The sequence below is a fragment of the Pelecanus crispus genome, chromosome 1, assembly GCF_030463565.1.
Source record: "Pelecanus crispus isolate bPelCri1 chromosome 1, bPelCri1.pri, whole genome shotgun sequence".
Taxonomy (NCBI): domain Eukaryota; kingdom Metazoa; phylum Chordata; class Aves; order Pelecaniformes; family Pelecanidae; genus Pelecanus; species Pelecanus crispus.
Genome location: NC_134643.1, coordinates 50,141,383 through 50,165,276, shown reverse-complemented (window position 1 = coordinate 50,165,276; position 23,894 = coordinate 50,141,383). Strand labels below are relative to the sequence as shown.

General features: G+C 37.1%; 1 protein-coding gene across 2 annotated transcripts in view; it reads left to right on the top strand.

Annotated features, from left to right (window-relative positions):
- POC1B (POC1 centriolar protein B) overlaps positions 1-23,653 on the top strand; it is a 58,450-nt gene extending 34,797 nt beyond the window's left edge. Inside the window, exons 11-12 of one of the 2 annotated variants that reach the window (XM_075727986.1) lie at positions 22,151-22,333; positions 23,547-23,653. In XM_075727986.1, the coding sequence (XP_075584101.1) occupies positions 22,151-22,333; positions 23,547-23,651 (288 nt within the window). In that variant the 3' untranslated portion in view covers positions 23,652-23,653. The remainder of the gene's footprint in view (positions 1-22,150; positions 22,334-23,546) is intronic. The other variant, XM_075727987.1, reaches the window with a different exon arrangement.
- Positions 23,654-23,894: the final 241 nt, after the last annotated feature.

The following is a 23,894-nucleotide window of genomic DNA, read 5'->3' as shown; positions in this document are numbered from 1 at the left end:
AACAGGATTTGGAGGAAGCAAAGCAATGTACTGTAATCTGGAAGTCAGAATGTCTGCGCTGGCTGGGAGATGTTTGCTGTTCTTTCTCTTCCAGTGCTGGTTAACGCTGAAAACAAGACATGTTTATTGTTCATTTACAGTACGATTTCTACAAAGTTAAGACTGGATTCATTATTGGTAGGGGAAAGATAAGGATTGTTCCTGTTTGGAGCAAAAGGAACATACTATGTTTTAAAATGGAAAGTGATCAAATAAATTCTTCCCCACCCCCACTCCCCCCTGACTTGTAAAATACGTGAAAACAAGTAAGAGCATGTGCAACTTTTATTCCTCAAGGTAAGACGTTGTTAATTTATCTGTACTGCATTTGTAGTAGGTGTCTCAATGCAAAAAGTAGAAGTATCTGTACTCTCAATTTATCCTATACGCATTGCTTCCCCAGTATGTATTTCAGGGTTTAGGTATTTTTGACACAATATTTTTCTGCCTTTATTTCGAGTACTACAACAACAACAACAACAAAATCCTAAAAAACACCCCATATATTTTGCAAAGACAGCAATTATGAGTGCAAAACTTTCATCTATTCTTCCATATCTGTGTACATGAAGGTTTACACAACTATTCCTTGTCACAGGAGCTTATTTTGAAAACATCTTGGAGTAATGTCTCTTCCTTGCATGGCTTAACACAACTCCAGAATCCTGTAGAAGAGGATGACAAAAGAAATTTTATTTTAAAAGCTAAAAACACTGTATATTTTCCTTACCATGCAACTTCAAATTTATTCCGATTTACATCCTTTCCTGGTTCCAGCCTTACATGGAAATAAACACCAACTGTCTTCAGTGAGGTTAAGAGGAGGGGGAAAGGAAGAAAGGAAAGAGTAGGAATTTTATACATAGGTCTTCTCCTCTGGGGCCCACGTCCAATTCATAGAATCATAGAATCGTTTAGGTTGGAAAAGACATTTAAGATCATCCAGTCCAACCATTAACCTAACATTACCAAGTCCACCACTAAACCAATTAAGGGTAGAGTAGCAATCCCATGCCTCCTGGCTTGGTGGCTGGATCATTTAAAATGAAAGTAAAAGCTAGGAATCATTAAGATTGGAAAGGACCTCTAAGATCATTATTCCCATCATCAACCCAACACCACCATGCCCACTAAACCATGTCCCCAAGTGCCACATCTACATGTTTTTTGAACTCTTCCAGGGATGGTGACTCCACCACCTCTCTGGGCAGCCTGTTCCAATGCTTGACTACCCTTTCCATGAAGAAATTTTTTCTAATATCCAATCTAAACCTCCCCTGGCACAGCCTGAGCCCACTTCCTCTTGTTCTATTGTTATCTACTTGGGAGAAGAGACCAACACCCACCTCACTACAACCTCCTTTCAGGTAGTTGTAGAGAGCGATAAGGTCTCCCCTCAGCCTCCTCTTCTCCAGACTAAACCACCCCAGTTCCCTCAGCTGCTCCTCATAAGGCTTCACCAGCTTTGTTGCCTTTCTCTGAACATGCTCCAGCACCTCAGCCAGTAGAGCAAAACTCATATGGCACTTCACTGTGCACAGTGGTTGCCCTTACTACTTGTTATAGTTCATCTGAAAGCACAACAGCTTTCTGTAGTTCATGGATATCAAGTTTTCTTGGGACCTCAGACATTTAGCCTTTCACTTAAACTCTGATCATTGCATGATATTCATACATTTTTTTTCTCTACAAAAGGGAAGTTCTGGCACTATCCCTTTGAAAGGAAGACTGGAATCATTGTCCTCTACGAAAGAGAAAAATGTCCTGCTTGCGTTCCTTGTCTAAAACTCAGTTGCCAATTAGCCTGAGCTCTGCATTGAGGAGTGATCCCACCAGCAGAAGGGCTTTGATGAAAATTGACATTTCCCAGCGTCTCCCATCACCTAACCTTCCTTGCTCCGGTCCTTGCTCCCAGACAGAGAAATAAGAAAGGCTGCTCCCTGAATAGCTATGGATTTTTTTCATATACTGCCATTCTTCTGATTACCAGTAAATGCATATTTGAATGAACTGCCAAATCCATGATCTGAACATGATCCAAATCACAAACATGGAATGAAATTAGGGAATAATGTGAAGAGATCATGTTTCTCCAAAGTTTTGAGGTAAAACTGTCTGTGCCTTTTCCATGGATGAGCAAACCAAAAACTCTCAAACAGGCTCTGAATCTCTGATGCTAGGTCTTATAAAAACATAGAATAAATGCTGTAGATAGAGGAACTTGGAAGTGTTCAGTGTGGCAGAATAAAAATAAGAATTTGTAAACTCCACTCTTGTGTCTTTGCAAATGAATCCTGTCCAATCTCGCTCTTAGACAAGCAATTTTTAGTTTCATCTTGGCTTACAGCACACTCCAGACAGACCCTTCTACCCTTTGCATGCTATGCAGGTACAGCGTGTGGGGCTGGGTGAAGAGGATAGACTGCCTTCTCCCCACAGCTCTGCAGCTAAACATGTTCAGGTGCTCTCAGGGAAGGAAAGTCTCCCATTCTTCCCAAAGGTTACACCTAATCCATCTGGAACAACCATGAGGCAGTAGAGACAGCCTCTTCTAGGGGCCTTCCAAAGAACGTATGGTGTATATGAACAAAATGGCTCAGCTTCTGTCACAAGTGCCAAAAGGATGAAGCACTGGGCATATTGAACAGTGAATTTCTAAACTTGCATTTTGAGCCTCTGTAGAGGCGTAGGCATGTTTAAAAAGATTTGTGTGCTTCATCTTAAAAGCAATATGCTTTGGTACCACTAGCATCAAATAACGCTTAAGGATCAGATACATGAAGGTGAAGTCAACATTTGTAATAAAAGAAGAATATGATCCAAATGGCCCTTGCATTTTGCAGTGATGCTATTCTAACACAGCATGTAACCGCTGGTTTACAGAGAGAGAACAGGAAATGTGTTGTGCCGCTACATAATTAGGTAATAATACATGTCTTGATGTTCCTTAATAGGCTTCATTATATTCCTTGAGTGAACTGGAGCTTGAGAGAAAGTCAAGTTTTCATTGGAGACAGAATTCTGAATTTGGGCACTAGAGAGTGCAAGAATATATTTCCCATACTATTTTTAGCCTGCTTTCCTGAGGAAATGTACCTTATGAGATTGTACTGTTTATTTGTCTGTCTCTGTCCTATCTTCCTAATAATTTTTGAATCAAATAGTTGCTGGGGGTTTTTTAATCAAGTTTGGAAATAAGCAGTTACTAAAATAAGGAAACATGTTAGTGCTGCCACTAAAGAAAAAGCCAGTGGGATGTGACACTGAATTCACTGATACTGGAATAGACAGAGACTAGCTACTGGGGACCTGCCCTGTAAGAGTGTCACAGCACAACGAGGGGGCTTGAGTTACTGTAGGACAGGAAGCTCAGGAAAGGGACCTAACAGGAAAAATATCTACAACCCCTGCCATATAAAAGATTAAGCTTCAATATTTCATTTCCTCACAAGGAATATTGCCTTTATTATGTTGCCTTTGCCCATAGCGACAGTATTAACAGATGCTATTGCTGGACTATTGGTACTGTTTTGTAAGATAACTGGCTTGCTGTAGATGACTTAGAACAGGCAATATTTTACTTTGTATAGGGTCTTGCTCATGGCAAGAGTGCAACGCTTCAGGAATGCTTTTCAAGTTGACCCACGTCTGTATATTGTTCCTTTAGCAAATCAGCACATTTCTGGGAACTAGAGGGATGGAAGTTCCAGGTATTATTTCTGTTTCAACTTCCTGAGTTACTGTACATGTACACTCTGACCTTGTCTGCCCAAGCAGTGTTTTCCCCCCGCTTCGGCTGGGAATCTAAGCTGTATTCACAGTTCTCACAGCTGATTCTGCGGCATGCAGAAAATGCCCGACAGCTATCAGCCCACACATCCAATAACAACTGGTTCCTTCCTCTTCCTGGGGAAGAGTAACATCCTCTGAGAAGAAGCGTCCCCTGAGGAATGCAGGAACAGCAGCAAGCCTTTCACACAGGAAATTACTACTATAGCACTTGTAGAAAAGTGTTTCTGTCACTTGGATTGTCAGTCTGTAATGAGCTTCCTGCTGACCTAGATGATGATTTACTACTGATCTAAATGCCATTTGCGAGTCATTTAGCTTAATGGAAGTTAATGAAGTTAGCATTCAGTAGCTCTGTTACTGTGTAAACACCTGTTTTAATTTTTTTCTCATGCAGTAGCACAAGTTAAGTTTTGAACTTTGTGGTATTCACGGGACTTTAATAATTCTGAGATCACACATTTTGTGGGACTGAGAAACAAGGGAATGTTAGATTAGTTCTTAGTGAGTGACTCTCCTAGAGAAGGTTGCAAGGTTTTATTTATCTTAAGTAGGCTAATAAAGCTGAGCTACAGATCAAGCATGTCAGAAAACAAGATGCTAAAGCTAAAATACTGCCCTTGAATTACCCTTTGTTCTTAAATACTACAATACTAATACAACTAATACAAGTTTAGCACAGCATGCTTGCAACTGTGTGGCAGAACCTTGAACAAAAAATGAGATATATATTCTCTAGGGTGCTCTTCTGGAAGAGAAACACTGGATTCCGTGGCCCTTATTTTGCAATAAACACTATTTGGAAAAAAAAAATGTAGGAGCTGTGTGGCTGACACAATAAGTGGAGATACATGATACATGGCATCACTGTTCTGAAAAGCTGTACCTTTTTTTTTCCTTTTGGTATCCCCTCACTGTATGGTACTCTGGTTGTACCAGCTTGGCTTGGTGCTAGGGAGGGAGGGAAGGATGGGTAGATGCTGTCCTCTGGCGTGTTCTAACTGTGTGGAGGATGTACTACTTCCTGAGTGCCAAGATGTCAGTTCCACACTGCACATCAGATACCTGAAGCATAGGCATTGCAATGCCCCTCTACTCTGCTCTGGTGAGACCTCACCTGGAGTACTGCGTCCAGCTCTGGAGCCCTCAGCACAAGAAGGACATGGAGCTGTTGGAGTGGGTCCAGAGGAGGACCACCAAAATGATCCGAGGGCTGGAGCACCTCTCCTACGAGGCCAGGCTGAGAGTTGGGATTGTTCAGCCTGGAGAAGAGGAGGCTGCTGGGACACCTTATTGCGGCCTTTCAGTACTGAAAGGGGGGCTACAGGAAGGATGGGGAGAATCTTTTTAGCAAGGCCTGTTGTGACAGGACAAGGAATAATGGATTTATACTAAAGAAGAATAGATTTAGACTGGGTATAAGGAAGACATTTTTTTACAATGAGGGTGGTGAAGCACTGGAACAGGTTGCCCAGAGAGGTGGTGGAGGCCCCATCCCTAGAAACATTCAAGGTGAGGTTGGACGGGGCTCTGAGCAACCTGATCCTAGTTAAAGATCTCCCTGCTCAGGACATCAGCCATGGTGGTTGGGCTAGATGATCTCTAAAGGTCCCTTCCAACCCCAAGCATTCTATGATTCTATGAACTCTGAGCTGACTATTGCAGTTATTGTATTTGTATTGTATTGTAGAGGTTATTGTATTTTATTGTATTTGTTATTGTAGAGGACGACCCCTATCTTGACACAGAGATTTAAGAGAATAATTTACTTTATCCTTAACCTATTCTTAGATAAACCAGTATCAAATGTTTCTCATTGAAAAGATTACTCTTTGAAGCCATGATTTGTTCTTATAGGTGTTTCCTCATTTCTTACATATCTCTTAGGACAGGAATTCTGTGCCCATACTTGCCAGTTTTTGCCAGTGTAGTGTAACAGTACAATACTACCTCTTGCTCTGTACTTTCAGCTAGTTATAACTACATGTAAGAAGTTACTGTAATTCTTGACTCAAGAACCTTATCACATCAAAGTTTTATCATTTCACTCAGTTATATATTATGTCATTGTGTAATTCTTTTCAACGCTTCTGCTTTCTATAGTGTATTATTCTAGAGTGTCTTCATCTCTAAGATCTTACATGTGTACATAAGGTTGCATTTAGACAGCTGAATGAAGTCAGATTGCCACTGACCATTTCAGTAGCTTCCACTATGCTTTTTTGTGTCATCTGTAAACTTCACTTTCCAGATCACTGGTACATTTTGCATGGGACTGAAACAAGAACAGGTTTCAGTGGAACCACCAAAACCAGCATAATTCTGTAGTAACCTTCTGATTTACCTGTTTTTGAAGAAACACTGGTTAGATAATTAACTTCATACTGCATTACAACCTAAAATGTGTTAACTAAAATTGTAGTGTGTATATTATGGATTTTTTTTTTTAAAAAAAGTACTTTTATCAGGAACAGTTTGACTAAATACTTCACTGGAGAGGTCTTCAGTTTGACAGACCATTTCTTTCTCAAACTGTATTGATTTGCTAGACGTTACGCCTTAAATCTTTGCTATAAATGTCCTAAATCAACTTTTCAGTGTTTTTCCCTGACTCATTTCTCAAGCTGACTGTGACCTGTGACCACAGAGTTATCCTGTTTATTCTTTCTAACTACTGATGGAATGTCAGCTTTCTCACTACCCTGGTATTTCTCCATTATTCTAGGATATATTAAAAATCAACATCATTACCTTACTTGTTAAGTTATTTCAAAACCGTTGAGTTTAAACTATGTAACCCAGGATTTAAAAACATTTACATAGAGTGTAAATTGTTTAACAGTCTTTTTTGTTACGGTTGGAATAGAAAGTATTTTGCCAAAAATACAATTATAGCATTTATTATCTTCCGAAATGGAAGATAAAAATACTTCATTAACCACTGTAAAAAATTTCTGCGTCACTCTTTTAACACCTCTAGCTAATAAGTATGCCATTGCTAGGACTTATTTTGTTCCTGATATTTGTAAAGTACAAATAATCCTTGAGTGAAAGAAATTATGTAGCCCGGCTTCCTACAAATCTGTGTCTCATAGCTGACTGTAAGGTTTTATTTGAAGCTTTTTCCCTTGCTTTGAGGTAATTATAAGTTCTGTTTCTCTCATATGCATTCTCTGGTCTCCAATAATGTGTAAACTTATGCCAGAGCCTTTCTCCCCGTGGGAGTACTTACTGATTTTTCTCCTTTAGCTGGCAATCTATTCTTGGGAAACTTATATGAAATCAGCTCCATCTAGGATATCTGTCAGACCCTTTTAAATCTGCAACAAGTTCAAAACTTAAAAGTGAGGTGTGGGGACAAGCAGATGGAAATGGTAGTCTCAGCATTGTTTCCTTAGGAAAGTGGGCTAAAACGACATTTTTTTTGCTCCTAATTCTAGTGGCTGTAGAGTTTTTGCTGATGCCTTCAATTATCCTGATCAGCTGTGTTTCATCACTTCTAATCTATGGTCATTTGTACTATTCTGCCTTTTACAGTTGTAAAAAGCAACAGTATATTTTGTCTGTGAAGGCTCTAAATCCCCAACAGGAATTTGGCATTTAGGACTGGAATGCCAGCTGTTGATCTGGGATTATAGTGCCAACTGCTTTTGTTTTTATTGTCATTTTAACATCAAGTATGGAGTGTGGTACACAGTAGGGTTATGCCTTCTTCCATATCCCACTGAGTGTGGCATGTCTACATCTTGACTAGACCACTACCTGTCATAACTGATACTGTACAATTGATTACATGTTGTTTAGCTCTTCTATGCAGTTGCAAGCACACAGTCAGCCTTAATCAAATTAAATTAATAAAGGGGATGTAACAGTATGATATTCTGTTTTGCATGCCTTTTAACATAGTTGGGTTTGTATTTCTTTTCTATACCCCAATGGATAGTATTCAATGCACTTTTTCATTAATGCTAATTTAGTGAGGTATTTAAATATTATTTATATGTTTTTATTTCAATTCAGTTATATCCCGAATCCAACTCTAACCTGTACAACCAAACTATTTAGAGAAATGTGGTTTACTTTCAAAGGAAGTGCCATGTGACCATGAGCACAAGGAAACCCAAGCACATTTCAGAATCTGAGCTGCTGTTCTTAGGAGTATCTTATATATGTGTTACACCCTTAACTTGATTCATGTCTAGAAAAGATTTGTGTTAATGTTGTTCATTATTATGATTAGAAATTATTTTCCTTAAGATGCAGGGACATAGATGATAAGGAGTGCCAGTGACGTGTTTTCATTAGAGTATGGGATAATCGTATATCCTCTTGTACCTTGCATGGACACACAGTTCCATAAATTCTTGCTATCACCAGGCTGCTGCTGGTGATAATAAAATACTAAAGTAATCTTCCTTTCAGAAGTTTTAAAAGATCACAGCATTAGTACAAATAAGGGAGTTTTTAGAAAAAAACAGAAAAGTTGTAGAGAGACTGCAACTTAGTCATCATTACAAAGCAAAAGGTCTTTAATTTGAAGCCATGGGGATTCTTAACAAAATTTCTGTTCTGCTGCTCAGTAAAGCATCAGACCTCAATGCCAAAGAAATGGCAAGCAAGAATAGAATAAAAGTTTCCAGTTTTTCTTTGTCCTGGTCTAAACTAACCTAACCAGAGGACCAGATTTTCAGAGCAGTTTATTGAGATATAGTGATGCAAGCAAGTTCTACCCTTGTGCGTCAGCCCAAGTTGTACGTGGACTGTGGCTTTCAGTCCTACTTGTGGAACATACTGACGCTCCTGTTTTGGCTGCCAATGTGATTAGTCACATTAAAAGGATGTTCCTTTACAACAAAAATAAACAGTTGATGATGTAGATTAATTTTTTTTTTGTCGGGACTTTGATATAGCATTCATACAAGAATATACTGAATTGTGTAGACTTATATAAAGACAATTGATATTGAATACTGTTTTAGACTGTGATGGTTCTGATCTGGATGTCACTAATACAAATATAATTTCAAGACACTTTTTGTACACTAGAGCAGTAGGAAGGTAAGTTAAACAATGACTTATTATATATAATTGTGTTGTCATATTTTTTCCCATTTTGAACACATAGAGAATACTAATGTTAATCAATGTTTTAAGTTTGGCTGTTCAAAACAAACAAAAAACCCCAAACACACCACAAGTACTAGTAATCTAACAGCAAACATAATTAAATATGGAATGTGTGCAGAAGAATTGCATGGGTGTTTAACAAATTAATTCAAACCTGGGTTGATATATGAATAAAATAATACACTGTGACCAGTGTAATTTAATATTTATCTTCAAATGGTAAACCCTTTATTTAGTGTTTTCCATTTATTTTCCCAATGTATATATACACAGTTTTAAAGCTTTGCATGTATAGGGGACAGAGTTGTAGTTTATTTCTATTCTAAGGTAATAAGAGTTTTTAAGGTGTTTCATATAAGTGTGTGTATGCATATATAGAGAGAATATTTCCATGTATATATAAACACACATAGAAAAATATTATATATATAAAATACATATATAAAACTATGTGTATATATATAGCCTTTTTTATATATCCTTATATTCTAAGGAGCAATTTCTTTGTGTATGTAGTTTTTTTACTGCCCTATGTGATGTTATGCTATTTTTTGAAAAATCATAAATTACATTATTATTTTCTGCTTATATACATTAAATGGAGAGATGTGCCAATCCACAGTAAGCCTGTTCTTCAGAACCTCTTTCTGTGCAAAAGATGCTATACCTTGCTGAACGAAGGAGTAAGCACTGCTCTTGTTTCTTGTGAGTTGTGTGTCTATCTGCTTGTAGTACCTCAGCTTTTCTGGTCATATAAGCATCACTACAGAGAACAGAAACTATAAGTGGAGTTTGCTTTTGTACCAAGAAAGACTAATAAGGTGTGGCAGTGATTGGATCTGGAACACAAAGATGTGAATTGTCATGGATACTAGACCAGGCTGCTTCCCTTCTGCTGTGTTCACCAACTGCCTCTCTGCAGCTTGGTGGCAAAGGAATCTTATAAGAATCACGATGCAGACCTTCCTCAAGTTGTTGGCCTCGTAGCGTTTTGCTGCTGAGAGAGGTAGGAGTTTGTACTAGATTCCCCCCCTCCCCTCCCTTCTTTTGGGTTGGCTGACTGCAAAGTAGCCAGCCACGTCACGTCACTAATAATACGGATCAGGGTCTTAATCTGTAAGATGTTCTCACACAAAGAACTAAGGAAAAAGGGGGCTTTCTCCCAGTGTTGTTTGCAGAAGTGGAGAACAAACCCCTAAATTTTAGCTAACTACTTTTTTTATTTATTTATCCATACTTATTTTAACAAAAGTCAACAGGATTGTGGATGTGACCTTTGTGATATTAAGAGCATCTGTTGGGACAGAAGTGGGAAGGTTTTACGCTTTTACTTGGCTAGAACATAATCTGTATAAACTAAGTTTTGTCCATATTTATGCTTTTTTAAATTAAAATAAATAAATGAATAGTCATAAAAGAAATTTACCATGGGACATGATATCCGTTCCAAAATAAGAGATTGCTCAATGAGAATGGTATAGATGCAAACTCCTTCTCATACCTGAGGACCAGATTCAGTGATTAAGACCTCTTCTAGTAGTATGTTCCTGTGAAATTTAAGAATAACAAATGTTCTTGGAATTGTAACTCACTGAGTTGGCCACCATCCCTACCATTCCCCCTGCCACAACCACCCAAATTCAGAGTGGTGTTGCCATTTATCCCATGCTGACAGTTAGTCACCTCCAATGGTTTGTTAATTTTTGTCACTTTAGGTAGGAAGAAATTGGCTAAAATAAAAATACCAAGTGTCAAACAGGGAGAAGATAAATCTTTAAAGCCTGGTAACTAATGAATTGCTTGAGCAATGAAACCCACTCTCTCGGCTTATCACAGAGATTTTTTTTTTTTAACTGAATTCTGATTTTAATGAACTGGCAGAACTGCAGAACATATTCTTAAATCAGTAAGGTGTTTATTTTGGTTTCCTCAAAGTTCCAACTGTCACAGCCCAACAGTGGGAGAAAATTCTGAAGCATTTCAAAATAAAGCTATTATTGGCAACGTTAATGCTTTAACTGTAATTTTTATCATTGTTGAATTCCTTTTTTAATACAGCCAAACAGAACCTATCTACCTACCAATCTTATGTGCCAACACATTTAGCATTTTAATTGGTGCTGAACAATGCATGTATTTTGACAGAAGTTTGTAATAGAACACTAATTAAAAGAAATGATTTTTCAGGAGTATAACAGGCATGTCAGACCACTCCAAAGTTAACATTTCTTGGATATTTGTATGCAATTCTCAAATTTCTCTGTTTCTGCAGTTTCCTAATTTGATTCCTATCACAGTAAATTGTAAAACTCAACTGACTTAAGTACAAAGTTATGTTAGTGCTGCTAAAGCAATTTTTGAAAATCCTACCTCTAAACGAAGCTCAGCAGCACTGAGTATTGTTTTCATTTCAAACTGGACAGCTTGTCCAAACCTTCAGTGTATTACTAATGCTGAGGACTGAAATAGCTCAGTGTAGACTTTTGCGTCTTTTTATTAAGGTATTAAATGAAACCTAACAAAAGCACATAAATTTGACTTTTCAAGGAAAATTTTGAAGCTTCATTTTATCCTTATGCGAGTTTTCTGTGACACTGTTGTTAAAGAATTTGATGACCTTGTCAAACCTTTCTTCATCATCCATTATAGGTGTAAGATTTTGTTAACAAAAGCCTTGGTCAAATGCTGAGGAACAGTGTTCCTCTATTACATAGTAAAATATTTTTTTCCTGGCTATAGGCAGGGGATTTCAGTTCCAAGCTGTGAAATATTTGGCATGCCCCCCCCCCGAGTAGTAGCATCTGGCTTTTTGGCAAAGTCTTGAAGCAATTGTGCTGGCCCTGTTGGATTTAACTTTGGACTCTACTATGCTGAATTGCTAACTTAGTTTCTAATGCTTTTTACTCTTTGATATTTTCTTGTAAATAATTTGAATTGGTAGAGACTCTTTTCTCCATAGAAGTAGAAGTAAAAACCCAATAGTGTTGTCAACAGCCACCTGGTCCAAGTGATATACCCTCCTGTTGTTGCCCCTGCTCTGAAGGGAAGTCAAAGCTGCCAGATCTCAGCTAACAAGAGAAGATTTGCTTCTGAAATCTTCATGTGGAGACCCTGCACCTCCTAGCATCCCCTAACAGGAGGCAAGCTAAGTTTGTCTATGCAACAAAGTTTTGTTGACACAAGTTATGTTGGTATGAAGTACCAAAAGAAAAAAAAAATCATCCCGTAGCACTGATGTCCTGACAAAAACCATTGGTACAGGTGCAGCTGTGCCAACAGAAAGGAGCTTCTGTTGGCTTTGCCTCTAACTTTGAAAGAAGGTTGTATGTAGTTATGTGTGAGTATATCCTTATGTATGGGCTGGCAGAAAGATCTTCTGTGCTCCTTCTACAGCAGGGGGCTCTGCTAATGTAGGATGCGTATGTGCATGACAGGAGGCTCTGCAGCATAGACAGCTCTACACTGGTTCTTCTGTGCAGCAGCCTCCTGCCCTTGTGAAGCACCAGACCCCTGGTCTGTGGAGCCTGAAGCACAGGGACTGCAGCTCTTCTCAGCTTTCTGCACGGTTTAGGAGGAGGTTACTCACGTACTTCAATCCTTCTCCTTGTCCTGGCAGAGTCTGTCTTTTCAGGATTTTGTCTTCAGTAATTGTTTGTTCGTTCTTATTGGAAGGTGGAGTTTAAGACAGAATTGCGTTCCTTTAGCACTACTCAATGACATACACTGTAACTTGATCAAGATTAGTTTTGCCTCAACAGGTTAAGAGACACTTATCTAAGAGAAATCAATTACATACTGTAAAGTACATGATTTAGTTTGAAAAATTAAACTTAAGAAAAATGGCTTTGTAACGGGTTTTCCTGGGAGTAAACATGTCTCCAAGAATGAGAAATTCCCTTGGGTTTGCCAAACGATCTCTTTTCATTGTAAATTCATTTTGAACAATACCAGTGAATATACTAGGTGACTTTGCCAGCCATTTGAATGAGATAGATGAAGTGCTAGCCCTTATATATATTTTAAGACTCTGCACAATAAATCATACTGTTAGCAGCTATTGTTTCTTTGTGAAGTTCAGTTAGACTTATTTAGCTAGCTATTGGTCTGAAGCAGAGACTTTCGGTCAGTTTCTTAAGTAGAGGGAAGAGCACAGAAAGAAGTCATGAACAGGCAATCCAGAAGAACGGCTGTCATTTCTCCAAGTACATGTGTTCACGGTGAGGATGCTGTGCTCTCACTCACACTGAGGTAACCCTGCCTCCCTCCCTCCATGTATTTGATGCCCTCTATGAACCTTCACAATCTGCTACTTGGAGTATAGGGAGTTTGCCCACATGCTAGGAAAGTCTTAGGTTTTTTGACTTCTGTTTTTATTCATTAGCATTTGTAGTATCAAATATAGCAGAATATTCTATTTATAGTATTAGAAAGGAGGTCTTGTCCATATAGGGTTGTTCATTTGCTGTCATTATTTCATTTCTAGTATCTATTTCATTATGTTTCCAGTTTCTGTTACAAGTATTCCTCCTGCCCTCCTTCAGCTTTCCCCTGCCTAGTATGGATAAGAAGTTCAAGCAGAGTATGTAATACAATTTTTATTAGGACTCTATGTGGGTAAAAAGAAGTCATCACTTGAAACTTTAGCATTGATTTTAGTTATAAGATGTTCTCTCAGATGTGCACGCATGCAGTCCAAAGTAATTTGCCTAAACTAAAATTGGCAACTTTATTTTGTAATTGTGAATAGTGGGAATGTTTCTATGGTTTCATGTAATCTGTCCTCGGCTTTGCAAAGCTTCTTGCTGAAGATGAATACATATTGAAGATCATTTATTACCTTCCTTTACCTTTATTCTGTAAGGTACATATTGCTATTTTTAGTGCTTGTGGTGCAAGTGCTCTTATAATTTATGAAAGTGTTTCAATATGGTCTTCCTGAACTGTTATATTTAGAATTGACTTCCTGGCAGGGAAATTCCCACCTTTGGAAATTGAACCTCTAATGATTTCTGTCTAGTTTGTGTGGGATGTTCATGAGTTTGGTTTGGTTTTTTTTTAACTTTTCCGCAGTATTGCTTGTTTTGTGGAGGGAAATCCTCAGTTTTCTCTTAATGCTTAAAATGCTTAAAATGTAGTGGTTTGATTAGAACATGTTTGAGGGAGCTGTGGGTTTTTTTCTTCCTTGACCAGCTGTATAGCTACTGTATTTAGGTACTGTATTTCATTTTAAGGGTTAGGTTTATCTAAATCCAGTGGAAACAGAGCATAGCCATTCAGTTTTTGTGGATCCCTTTACTGAATCAGAATCTGTGCAGGGAACTATTAATGTTAGAAATTAACATCAATGAGCAAACTAAAATTTTTTATCTGTTTTTTTTAAGTAAAGCTTAGGTATTACTGATGATCTAAGAATTTATAAAAATATTTTAGAACTATTATTTGTTCCTAACTGGATGCACTCAAATGTTTGTGGGCTTCTCTGAGTTTTTTATGGGGGAAATGTAATTAATTCTTACATTTCTTGGAGAAAACAAAGCTTATTTTTTGTTCTTTTTCTGTGTTCTCTTGTCTTGAATGGAATATGGAAAGAATTTTTTGTTCTGTACTAGATTCTGTACACGTGGAATTGCAAAATACTCAGTGCGTTGAATGTGCACTGTTTTACAGTGTTTCCTCAGACCATCAGCAGCAGTCTGAGAAAAAGCTGACGTAACAAAACCACGTAGCCAGTTTGTCATTATGTGTGTGAAAGAACACTTGTAAAGTATGATATAACTTATTTACATAAAACTATCTATTCAGGATATCTTGAGATGTGCCTGTGAACAAGAGAGTTTATTATTTCATGGTCTTACAGCAATGCTAAATTTAACATAGCTGTAATCCTGATAGAAATAAATAAATCTGATTAATCAGACCATAGCTGTAAGTGCATCAGGATTTCAGTTAATTTTGTACTGATAGTTTTAAAAAACAAACAAACAAAAGAACAGGTTAGCAACTAGTTTTCATTGTACTGTACTGCCCTTGTGACTTCTATAAATTCAGTTAGCTTCAGGCTGAATTTGTTGTTTTCAAGACTGAAAAAAGTGCTATTCCATTTTAGGTGAAAATGCCTGTTTTGCTAAGGAATACAGTCTGATAGTCTGGCTTCATTTGTCAGCTGTGAGTTTGTATCAGTATCCTGATACCACTGCTTGTGGTCAAGTTCTAAACTGAAGGATGTGCTACCTTCAGTGATGATACCTGTGCCAGAGAGGAGGAGACCGAATATTTCCTTGTCTGATTGGATGAGGGGCACTTACATTAAATGCTTTCAATATTTGCTATTAGCTTGGACATTCTTTTAAGAGCTAGAGAAGACTGAGATGTGTAAGAAGCCATGAAAGACTTTGAATTAAGTGTGAAATTCTGTGTTACAAGTTGCTCTGAAAGAGGTCTACTCAAGCTAGAAAAGCTTGGTAGGACTTTGTTTTAGATGCACTGCATAGTTTATCTGTAATTTACTGCTTGAATGCAAAACTTCGATTAAAGTTTGCAGATAAATTATACCAGAACTACCTCATCAGATAGCAAGGGGCAGAAAGCTGCAGTTTGGCACATGGCAGGTTTTTGCTGCGCTGATTCATGTGCGTGAGAGAGGAAAGGAAATGAAGAGTGCTGTAATCAGCTGAAACTACAGAGAAGTTTTCTGCAGTAGAAACTGATAAAACAGATTGTGATTTAACATACTAAGTGTTAGCCTAATAGATCAGAGCACTCTGTTTTATGTGGATCACTTACTGACTGAAAAAAATAATTTCAAAACAATAGAAGTGATCTGTGAATAATTACGGCCTACGGGGAAAAAAACGGAGAAAAAAACATCTCCCGAACGATTCAATTTAGCCTATCTACAGTGAACCATTTTCGTTCAAGGGTAGACTCACATGATGGAGGAAAAAGCAGTGATAATGATAGTACTGTTACATCTGCTAAGAAAGTTCCCACGGTTTCAGATAACCAAAAAACACAGGAAATCAAGGTCTGGTAAGGTGGGAGACTACTCTGTTATGCCTTTGCTCTTTGGTCTGTTTGAGCTTAATGCCCTACTTATGACTAATTGTTTGTAGTTGTTTTAATCTCAGTATCAGAAATGTTTTAGTATTAGTAGGCAAATGTACCATGTGTTCAAAATTTAAGGATTATTTTTAAAAAGCAGACCGTGCCAATTTTTGTGATTCATTGGGAAGCTTACCAATGTCACTTTTTCATATAAGCCCATCTTAATTATAAGATCATTAAAATATTCATTTGGAAGCTGTTGTCTATATCTTCTGAATTCGAAGCTCTTAGGAGATTGAAGACTAATGATTTTCAGTTGAGTGACAGAGACTTGTATTTTTTCATATTTTTTTCCTTGAGGGAATTTTTTTTCTCTATAAATAAAATTGCTCAGGCATCTTTATATATGGATGCATTTTTCTCAGATTCCATTCTTATACATCATGAAGTGAAGGGAGACTGGGATGCAGTCCTTGTTTCTATCAGATCTGTGAATGTTCTTGGGAAAACATTTAGAAATAGGCAGAGGTGATAAGGTTATGTATAAGGATTTTTCACAAATTAAGTACCACACACAGAGTTTTGGCTATTTTGCTTGACAGAAAACAAAGATGAGCAATTATGGTTTGCTGTTTGTGACATCATTTATAAGCTAAATTTAATTTTCTACTGAACATCTGCTTGGTAATGTCATGGTAATAACTTCCTATTGATTAATTAAATCTGTTCCTTCTCCTCCTTATTTGTAACTTGCACGAAGTTGCCCAAATGTGAGTCCATTTTATTACTAACGGGCTGTGAATGGAAACACTGTACACATTTTAATTTTCTTTTTAGATTTGCTCAGAAGTAACAATTTGAAATTGATTGCCTTATTCAAATTTATTCTCTCAAAATAAGCTATAGCTCTGAAGTCGTTCAGAATAGTTTGGTTTTTTGAATTATAAGGCATTTTTACTACACTGCTGGCAACATACAGAATTGTTTATGAATTGGTAGTATTTAAAATACTAAGGGGGCTAATTTGAAGGAAAGGGAACATCTAGTTCTTGAAACACTTTATGTAAAATAGGCTGTTGGTTAGAAAGAGTTTCTTTAAAAAGAACTTTTTTACAAAACATTATGCTGAATGAAAGTGGTGGACATGAACTGATCGGTATCCAAAAGTAAAGTATATCTACTGAGAGTATTGTCAGTCCTTTATAACAAGGCTTTGGCATTTGAGAGTTGCATTAGATTTCAGCAGTTTTGGACCCTTCACTGAGCTGGAAGAGATTGTAAATTTAGATACTAGGAAGGGTTAAAATATAAAGAAGGCATCTCAAGGATATAGCACCATACTTGATGTCTGACAACATTTAAAAATCTCTACAAATTTCCGGAATATGATGAAAATAACAACCATTTTGGCACAACTTATCTAAGTTGAAAATTTGAAACGGTCTCATTTCATTTCTCTTACTAATTTTGAAAGTTCAATTATTTGCTTATCTGTATTTGATCCTTTCAGATTTGATAAACATCAAGGCCTTTGCCTTTCTTATATAAGCACTTTCGTGTTGTATTGTCCCTATACGTTTTGAGTATATAACAGAAGAATCTCAATTTTCTGCTTAACCCACTAAATTACAAGAACACTTTTCCAGTACTCTGGCTTGGCAATGTTGGTGGCAATTTACTGAGCTACAAAGCATTTTTCACAGCCTATTTGTCTGATACATTGAATTTTGGATCAATTTTCCTGTAAGAAGAAAATGTTTGGTGGATTTTTAGTAGCTTAGCATTTGCTCTGTTTGCCTGAATTGACAGCTTTCCTCCTCGGGTTAGAAGAACCTATTTAGGTTGGCTTTAATAACAAAATTTGTAATCACTTTGTGGGAGCTTAAACTGAAATCTCTACTTTCAGTCTGAAGTACAGCAGGCTTGTTTGAAAGAAACTGAGAAACACCAACTTCAGACTAGAACTGTTTTTAGAACAACTTGTCAATTAATTTTAAATCCTAATACTCCAAATCACAGACAGCAAATTTTTGAGTGCCATTGTATGTCAAAACTATTTTTTATTATTTTTAAGTACTTGAGAATTAATAGATTATCCGTAGGACACTGAACTTGCAAAGCAGTATGCCTTTAAGCAAAGTCAGAGAGCATCAGTTGAAGTTTACAGTTACATCTGCTTTGGCTGTGTTATTTAAGGCAAGAAAATGAATGTACTTCTCAAAACATTACTACAAGTAGCTTTGTTAACATTAGACAAACCATGCTAGGTTTATTTCCAATGAGCTTATTGATATTGGTGTCTGGGAAGACACAGATTCCAGCCTGGGTCCTTCTTGTACTTCTGGAACTCACATCCTTATTCCCCTTCGGAGCTAAGGCATGTGAACTTGTAGAGCTGCATTAACCTCAGGTGGGAATCTCTGGCAAATGGTTTCCTGAAGCTTTCAGGAACTGAATTACTTCTGAGACCCCTACCTCTTCATTAAGTTTGATTAAAATCAGCAAAAGGTGCCAAAATTTTCAGAGGACACATACAGGTGTCTACAAAGAATAATTGCACAAGCTTTACAAATTGTTGCTGCACCAATTGGCTGTTTTCACTGACACTTTCAACTTCCCTCATCAACTGCCTGCATTTCATAAGGCATGTGATAACCGGGCAGGTTTACTGCTGCCATGCAGAATATATAATGCTTGGGTTCTACCTGTCTTTCCTGCAACACGTCCCATCTCTACCCTGCCTCCAATTTTCCTGAAAGTTGTTGCAACTTAATCAGTGAGCCCTCTACCTCTCTGTCAAATTTAGCTAATTCTGGTTGAGGTTTGGAAGCTTCTGGGAAAGCAGTCAAGATTTACAGACAGAAGCAAGGTTTCTGTAATGTCACTATCTTTCTATAGAAATCTCACCCAGAAATCTATTCCAACAGACTCTCCTGTTGTAGTTAAACACAAGGATGTTCTTCATAGTATGATTGGTTGTAAGGCAGGAATTCTTTAAGGTATGGCAATATTTTTTCTTTAACGTTTGAATGCCAAATTGAGCTTAATCTTTTCTGTGTTAATCAGCATTTGAGACTATCTCCATCTTGTGATTTAGTAAGCGTGCCAAAAATCTTCCATTAATCCTGTTTCCCAAGGACCTCAGCTATAACTTAGTAAGTCAGAAATAACAGAGTGAATCTGAGCTCTTCTAGGATTAAATTAATGGTATCTCATATAATGAAATCTGCAAAGGGAAGATATGGACAGTCTTAAGATGCAATAATCCTATATACTTCATGCTCTTCTAAAAGTACATGGGATACATTGTGAGCCAGGATATTCTGAGATATTTGGAACATTGTCCTTTGAGGACTTCTAACACTTTAAAGAAAGGAGCTAAAGCAAAGTAAAATGAAATGGGAAATTTGTTTTCTGCCTACCTTGTCCAAAAATCAAACCATTTGCATTCTGTCTCATTTTGTGCTAACAAGTGACTCCTTCACAATGTACAATACTTTAGAATAATTTGAAGATGACATCACAAGATTTTTCATATGGAGAAAGAAATTGATAGTACTGGAGAGAAAGATGTAATTAAAGCATCTAGTTAGGAGTGGGGAAGTTCTGGGTTCAAATCCTTTCTCCTTTGGATTTTTTATTCATTTTATCCCCTTATATATAAAATATAAAGCCTCTCATGGGAACAGGACTTACCTGCTCCTGACTGAGCATCCTAACCACTGGACTAAAGCTGCTTTCTGTTGACCAGTGGCAAAACTCAAACAGCATGGCTGGAGAGAGTACCCTTTCTTCCAGAGTTTCATGCCTTTAAAAGGCAACAGCCTGGCTAACAAAGCATTGAGCTATGAGCCATGATTTTAAATAGCCTTAGCCAGTTCTCTGTAGTCCTATGCAAATGTTGTAACCATTAGGACATTCTATAGAACAGCCTTGAATGTTTAATGTTTGAAATCTGTAGTTTGATGCCTGGCACACTTTTATTTTTTGACACAACCCAGTATCAATACAAATCACTGATGGATTTCAGTATTAGTTGCATCAGACCTTTATTAGTTGACATGCTTAGTTCATTTCCATAAATCAGTCACCAAGCACAGAAAAGAGGGCTGAAAGGGAACTGGAGGTATCTTCTAGTTCATTTATCTGTTTCTTTCATCATAATGAAATCAATGAAAGTGACATATCACCAAATACCATGGTACTATCAAACCTTGAGAAGGGTTCCATGTGGTTTTGTAGCGTTGTAAGTTAAGGTCTGAAGTATATGCATAGGTATCTCCCCCTACCTCTATCAACCCCATGCTCTGCATTTCATGGGTTCTTGGCCTGGGGGCTGGGACCTGTCCTTGCAGAACTTAACTGCACAATGGAGCTTTTAACCCAGAGAGGGTAGTGAGACTTTCTTCTTTGTCCTCCTTTTCCTAAGATACGCAACCCTCTTACCCCACCAGAATCTGCTTTCAGCCATCCCCCTCACTAGACCCATGGTCTTCTACTGACTCCATGTGTGTGGCATTTTTGGTCTGCTCTTGTGCTTTGCCAGTAAAAAGAAAAGGCCTTCCAGACAGACAGTGGACACAACTTGTCTCTTGCTTAGTTCTCTCTCACTGATGTAGGTAGCACAGCCCCAGCACTTAGGACAGAAAAGATTTTGGAGAATCAGCAACAGTGAGTCCAGAGAACAGAGCACATTAGTTCATCAGGACTGTGCAGGATGGCACTGAAGACACAGGAATAGTATTGTGGATAATGCAGCAGTATAAGCTCCTGATAATATTGATATGATTTAGTATTACTGATATTTAAAACCATGACATTATTGTAGTAGTAGTATTTCATCCATCACTCTCTGATCCTACCTGATTCAAAGGCAAGGTCAACTACACATTAATCTTTCTTGACAGAAACTCATAAACATGCCCAGGTAATCTTGTAGAGGTTTGCCACTAACTCTGCCTAGCAATTTACATTCTACAAGATTATTTTATAGACCTACGGGAATTTTTTTTTAATGGCTGACAATGATTTTAAGACTCTTTCTTTTGAAAATCTGTTCAGCTTTACAACACGTATATTTTGGGTACATTGTAAATATTGTGTATTTTAAATATATCAGATAAGACTAAAATTTCCCCTTTGCATAGCTAATGGATATTTTCATCAGCTGTTGATAAATTTCAGTGAAACAGTTAAATTGTAACCATTTAAAAGTTTTATTTTGTAAATGTTGTGGATATTGCAAATATAATTAGAGATAATAAAACTTGACTACCTCAGTTTATTTTAGTGTAAAAATAAACTAAAATTATCTGAAGGTATAAGAAGTCTTCAAGGAAACCTCAAAAAGTGATTAATAAAACAGGTGAAGTTGTTATGAAGGACCTTCTAATGAATTAGTGATGATTTAACCTTTTGCTGCTCAAAAGTGCCATTAAGAACTTCAAGGCACAAACAAACTGAGGATTGGGAAGATCCTGCTCTCTCACTTACCCTGGAGCAATATTTGTACATCAAAGCTATTTCTCTCTTAACTTTGCATTGTGTGGGTCTTTTCTGTTGATTCCTCCTCCCATTTTCTGAAAGAATCACTTTCTCAAAAAGTAATGCCACTGTATAAACAACTAAAAACTACTTTTTTCTTTTATTTATTCTGAAAGAAGAGGTTAATTCATGTTAAACAAAGATTTCATACTATGAATTTGGAAGGAACCCTTGTGATCATCTAGTCACATAAGGATTTTTCATCCATATGACTGCTGTGAATGAATTCCTTTGTGAACTAGAGCTATCTTTTTGAAGAAAACTCCAGTCAGCAATAGTATTTATTCGAGTTTTAATCCAAGCTCCAGTAGTACAGTATGTAGTTCCTCAATCATATGTACCTGAAACATGTACCTAAAGCCTGGTGAGATTTCTCTTATTGCCTCATCCATCACAGGTGAAATTCTCTCTTAGGTCAGAATGAAGTATTATGAATTGGGCCTGGTACAAGAAGCAAATCTGAAGGCCCTTGTGTGTGTGCATATATGTGTAAATAGATTTTTTTAAAAAAATTTAAAGCCAGATTTTTCTGCCTATCTTCTTGTATGGTTCCCATTAAATGAAGACAATGGCAACTGAATCTTCAAATGGTGTTTCTGTATTCAAGGATGATGTCAGCAGTGAAGATCTGCAGTGTCCCCCTGCTTCAGTCTTGGCAACAAGTTCAAAAAGCAAGTCAGAGAATGAGAGCGAATCAGCTGTGCCTAATGTGGACAAGCAAACAGGCATCTCCCCCTCCCTGGGTAATGCTTTGGAGCACATTGTGGAGCAGCTGGATGTTTTAACTCTAGTAAGTATGCAATAACAGATAACACTTGCAGTAGAAAATGATAACGCTGTCAATGGGCAAAAAAAAAAACCCACCCAGGAACCATGTTCACAAATCAGAATATTAAAGTCTATGGGGTTATTCTAAATAGTTGTATAGTCAAGTGACTATTTTGGTTTTTTCCTTTCAGCAAATATTGATCGCATGTATTGTGTTTGCTAAAGTGAAAGCTTCTTGCTACATAAAGATTATTGTTGTATTTTTAAGTCTGGAGGAAAAGAGTCACTATTTTTCCATAGTGAGATCTAGCATAGATTTGCCAGAAGCCAGTTGTTTAGCAGACATTGTCGGATTCCAGCTTGAACAGTTATGTATTAGCAGGGGATGAACAAAGTAAATTGGCAATGTACCAGTAAATCCCTTTTCAAACTTAGTGTTCAAGGTGTTGGCTTAGGCAGGAATCTAAGCACTGGAATAATTCCTAGTGTCAGTGAAACTACACAAATACTAGTCTCAGTCAGTGACTCTGAGTCACTAGTTTGCAAGTGCTCAATACTTTTTAGTAATCCAGATTTAGCCAATCTATGTTTTAAGATACTACTCTAGTCTGTAATATATTAACATTAAACCAAATCAAAAGGGAGTGGCTAAGGGGTTTTTTTCTGCGTTCTTTTGCAATATATATGTTAACTCAATAAATAAGTTTTGGGAAGTATGGAGTCATCAGTTGAAAATGATTTGTGTAGTAACTTAGATTAGAAAGAAACTGCCAGCCTGTGTCCAGTAACCTACCTTTTCTGATTAAGGTAATCTCTTGAAGAATGGTTTTAATAGTATATTTTTTTTCTCACTTCCTTTTTTGGGGGATGCCTTAGAAGTTTCTTTTAGGTTTTTGGAAGACACTATTTGGGGTCACCAGTGATGGCTCTTTTTCTATTGAAATATGGATGCAACTTTAACATAGTATTTCAGAGTAATTTATATATGCACATATATATTTCTCAGAGAAAATATTTTGTGAAAACAATGTTAAACCTTTAGACAGTCTGCATAGATACAAAGCCATTATTTTTGAATACAGTTGTAAATAGTGGAATAGCTAAGGAAAAGCCATCTTAGGATATTTTTTCCTGTTGAGCTAAAATGATTTTTCTTCTGTTACTATGTTGCACACTTTTATAATACCGTGTGAGTAACATAAAAACAAATTGAAATTACTGTCCTCTTCATACAGACTATATCAATCCTGGAACAACGACTCACTTTGACTGAAGATAAATTGAAAGAATGCTTAGAAAATCAGCAAAAAATGTTACTTCAGGGAAGACAGGAAGAATAAAAGATGAAAATGAACTGTATTGATTAATGTTTCATATATTCACAAGGAAATAATAAATGTTACTTCATTGGATTTTGCTATAAGCAAAAAAAAATCCTCCTTTTCTAACAAGTCCATGTAATAAAAACTGAAGAAAAAAAATATACAACACATTTTAAACATTGGTAGCAAGCAGGTATTCTGGTTTTTATTTAATAAAGTGTAGCCCAGCCAAAACTAATATTTTCTAAAATCATTCCCATT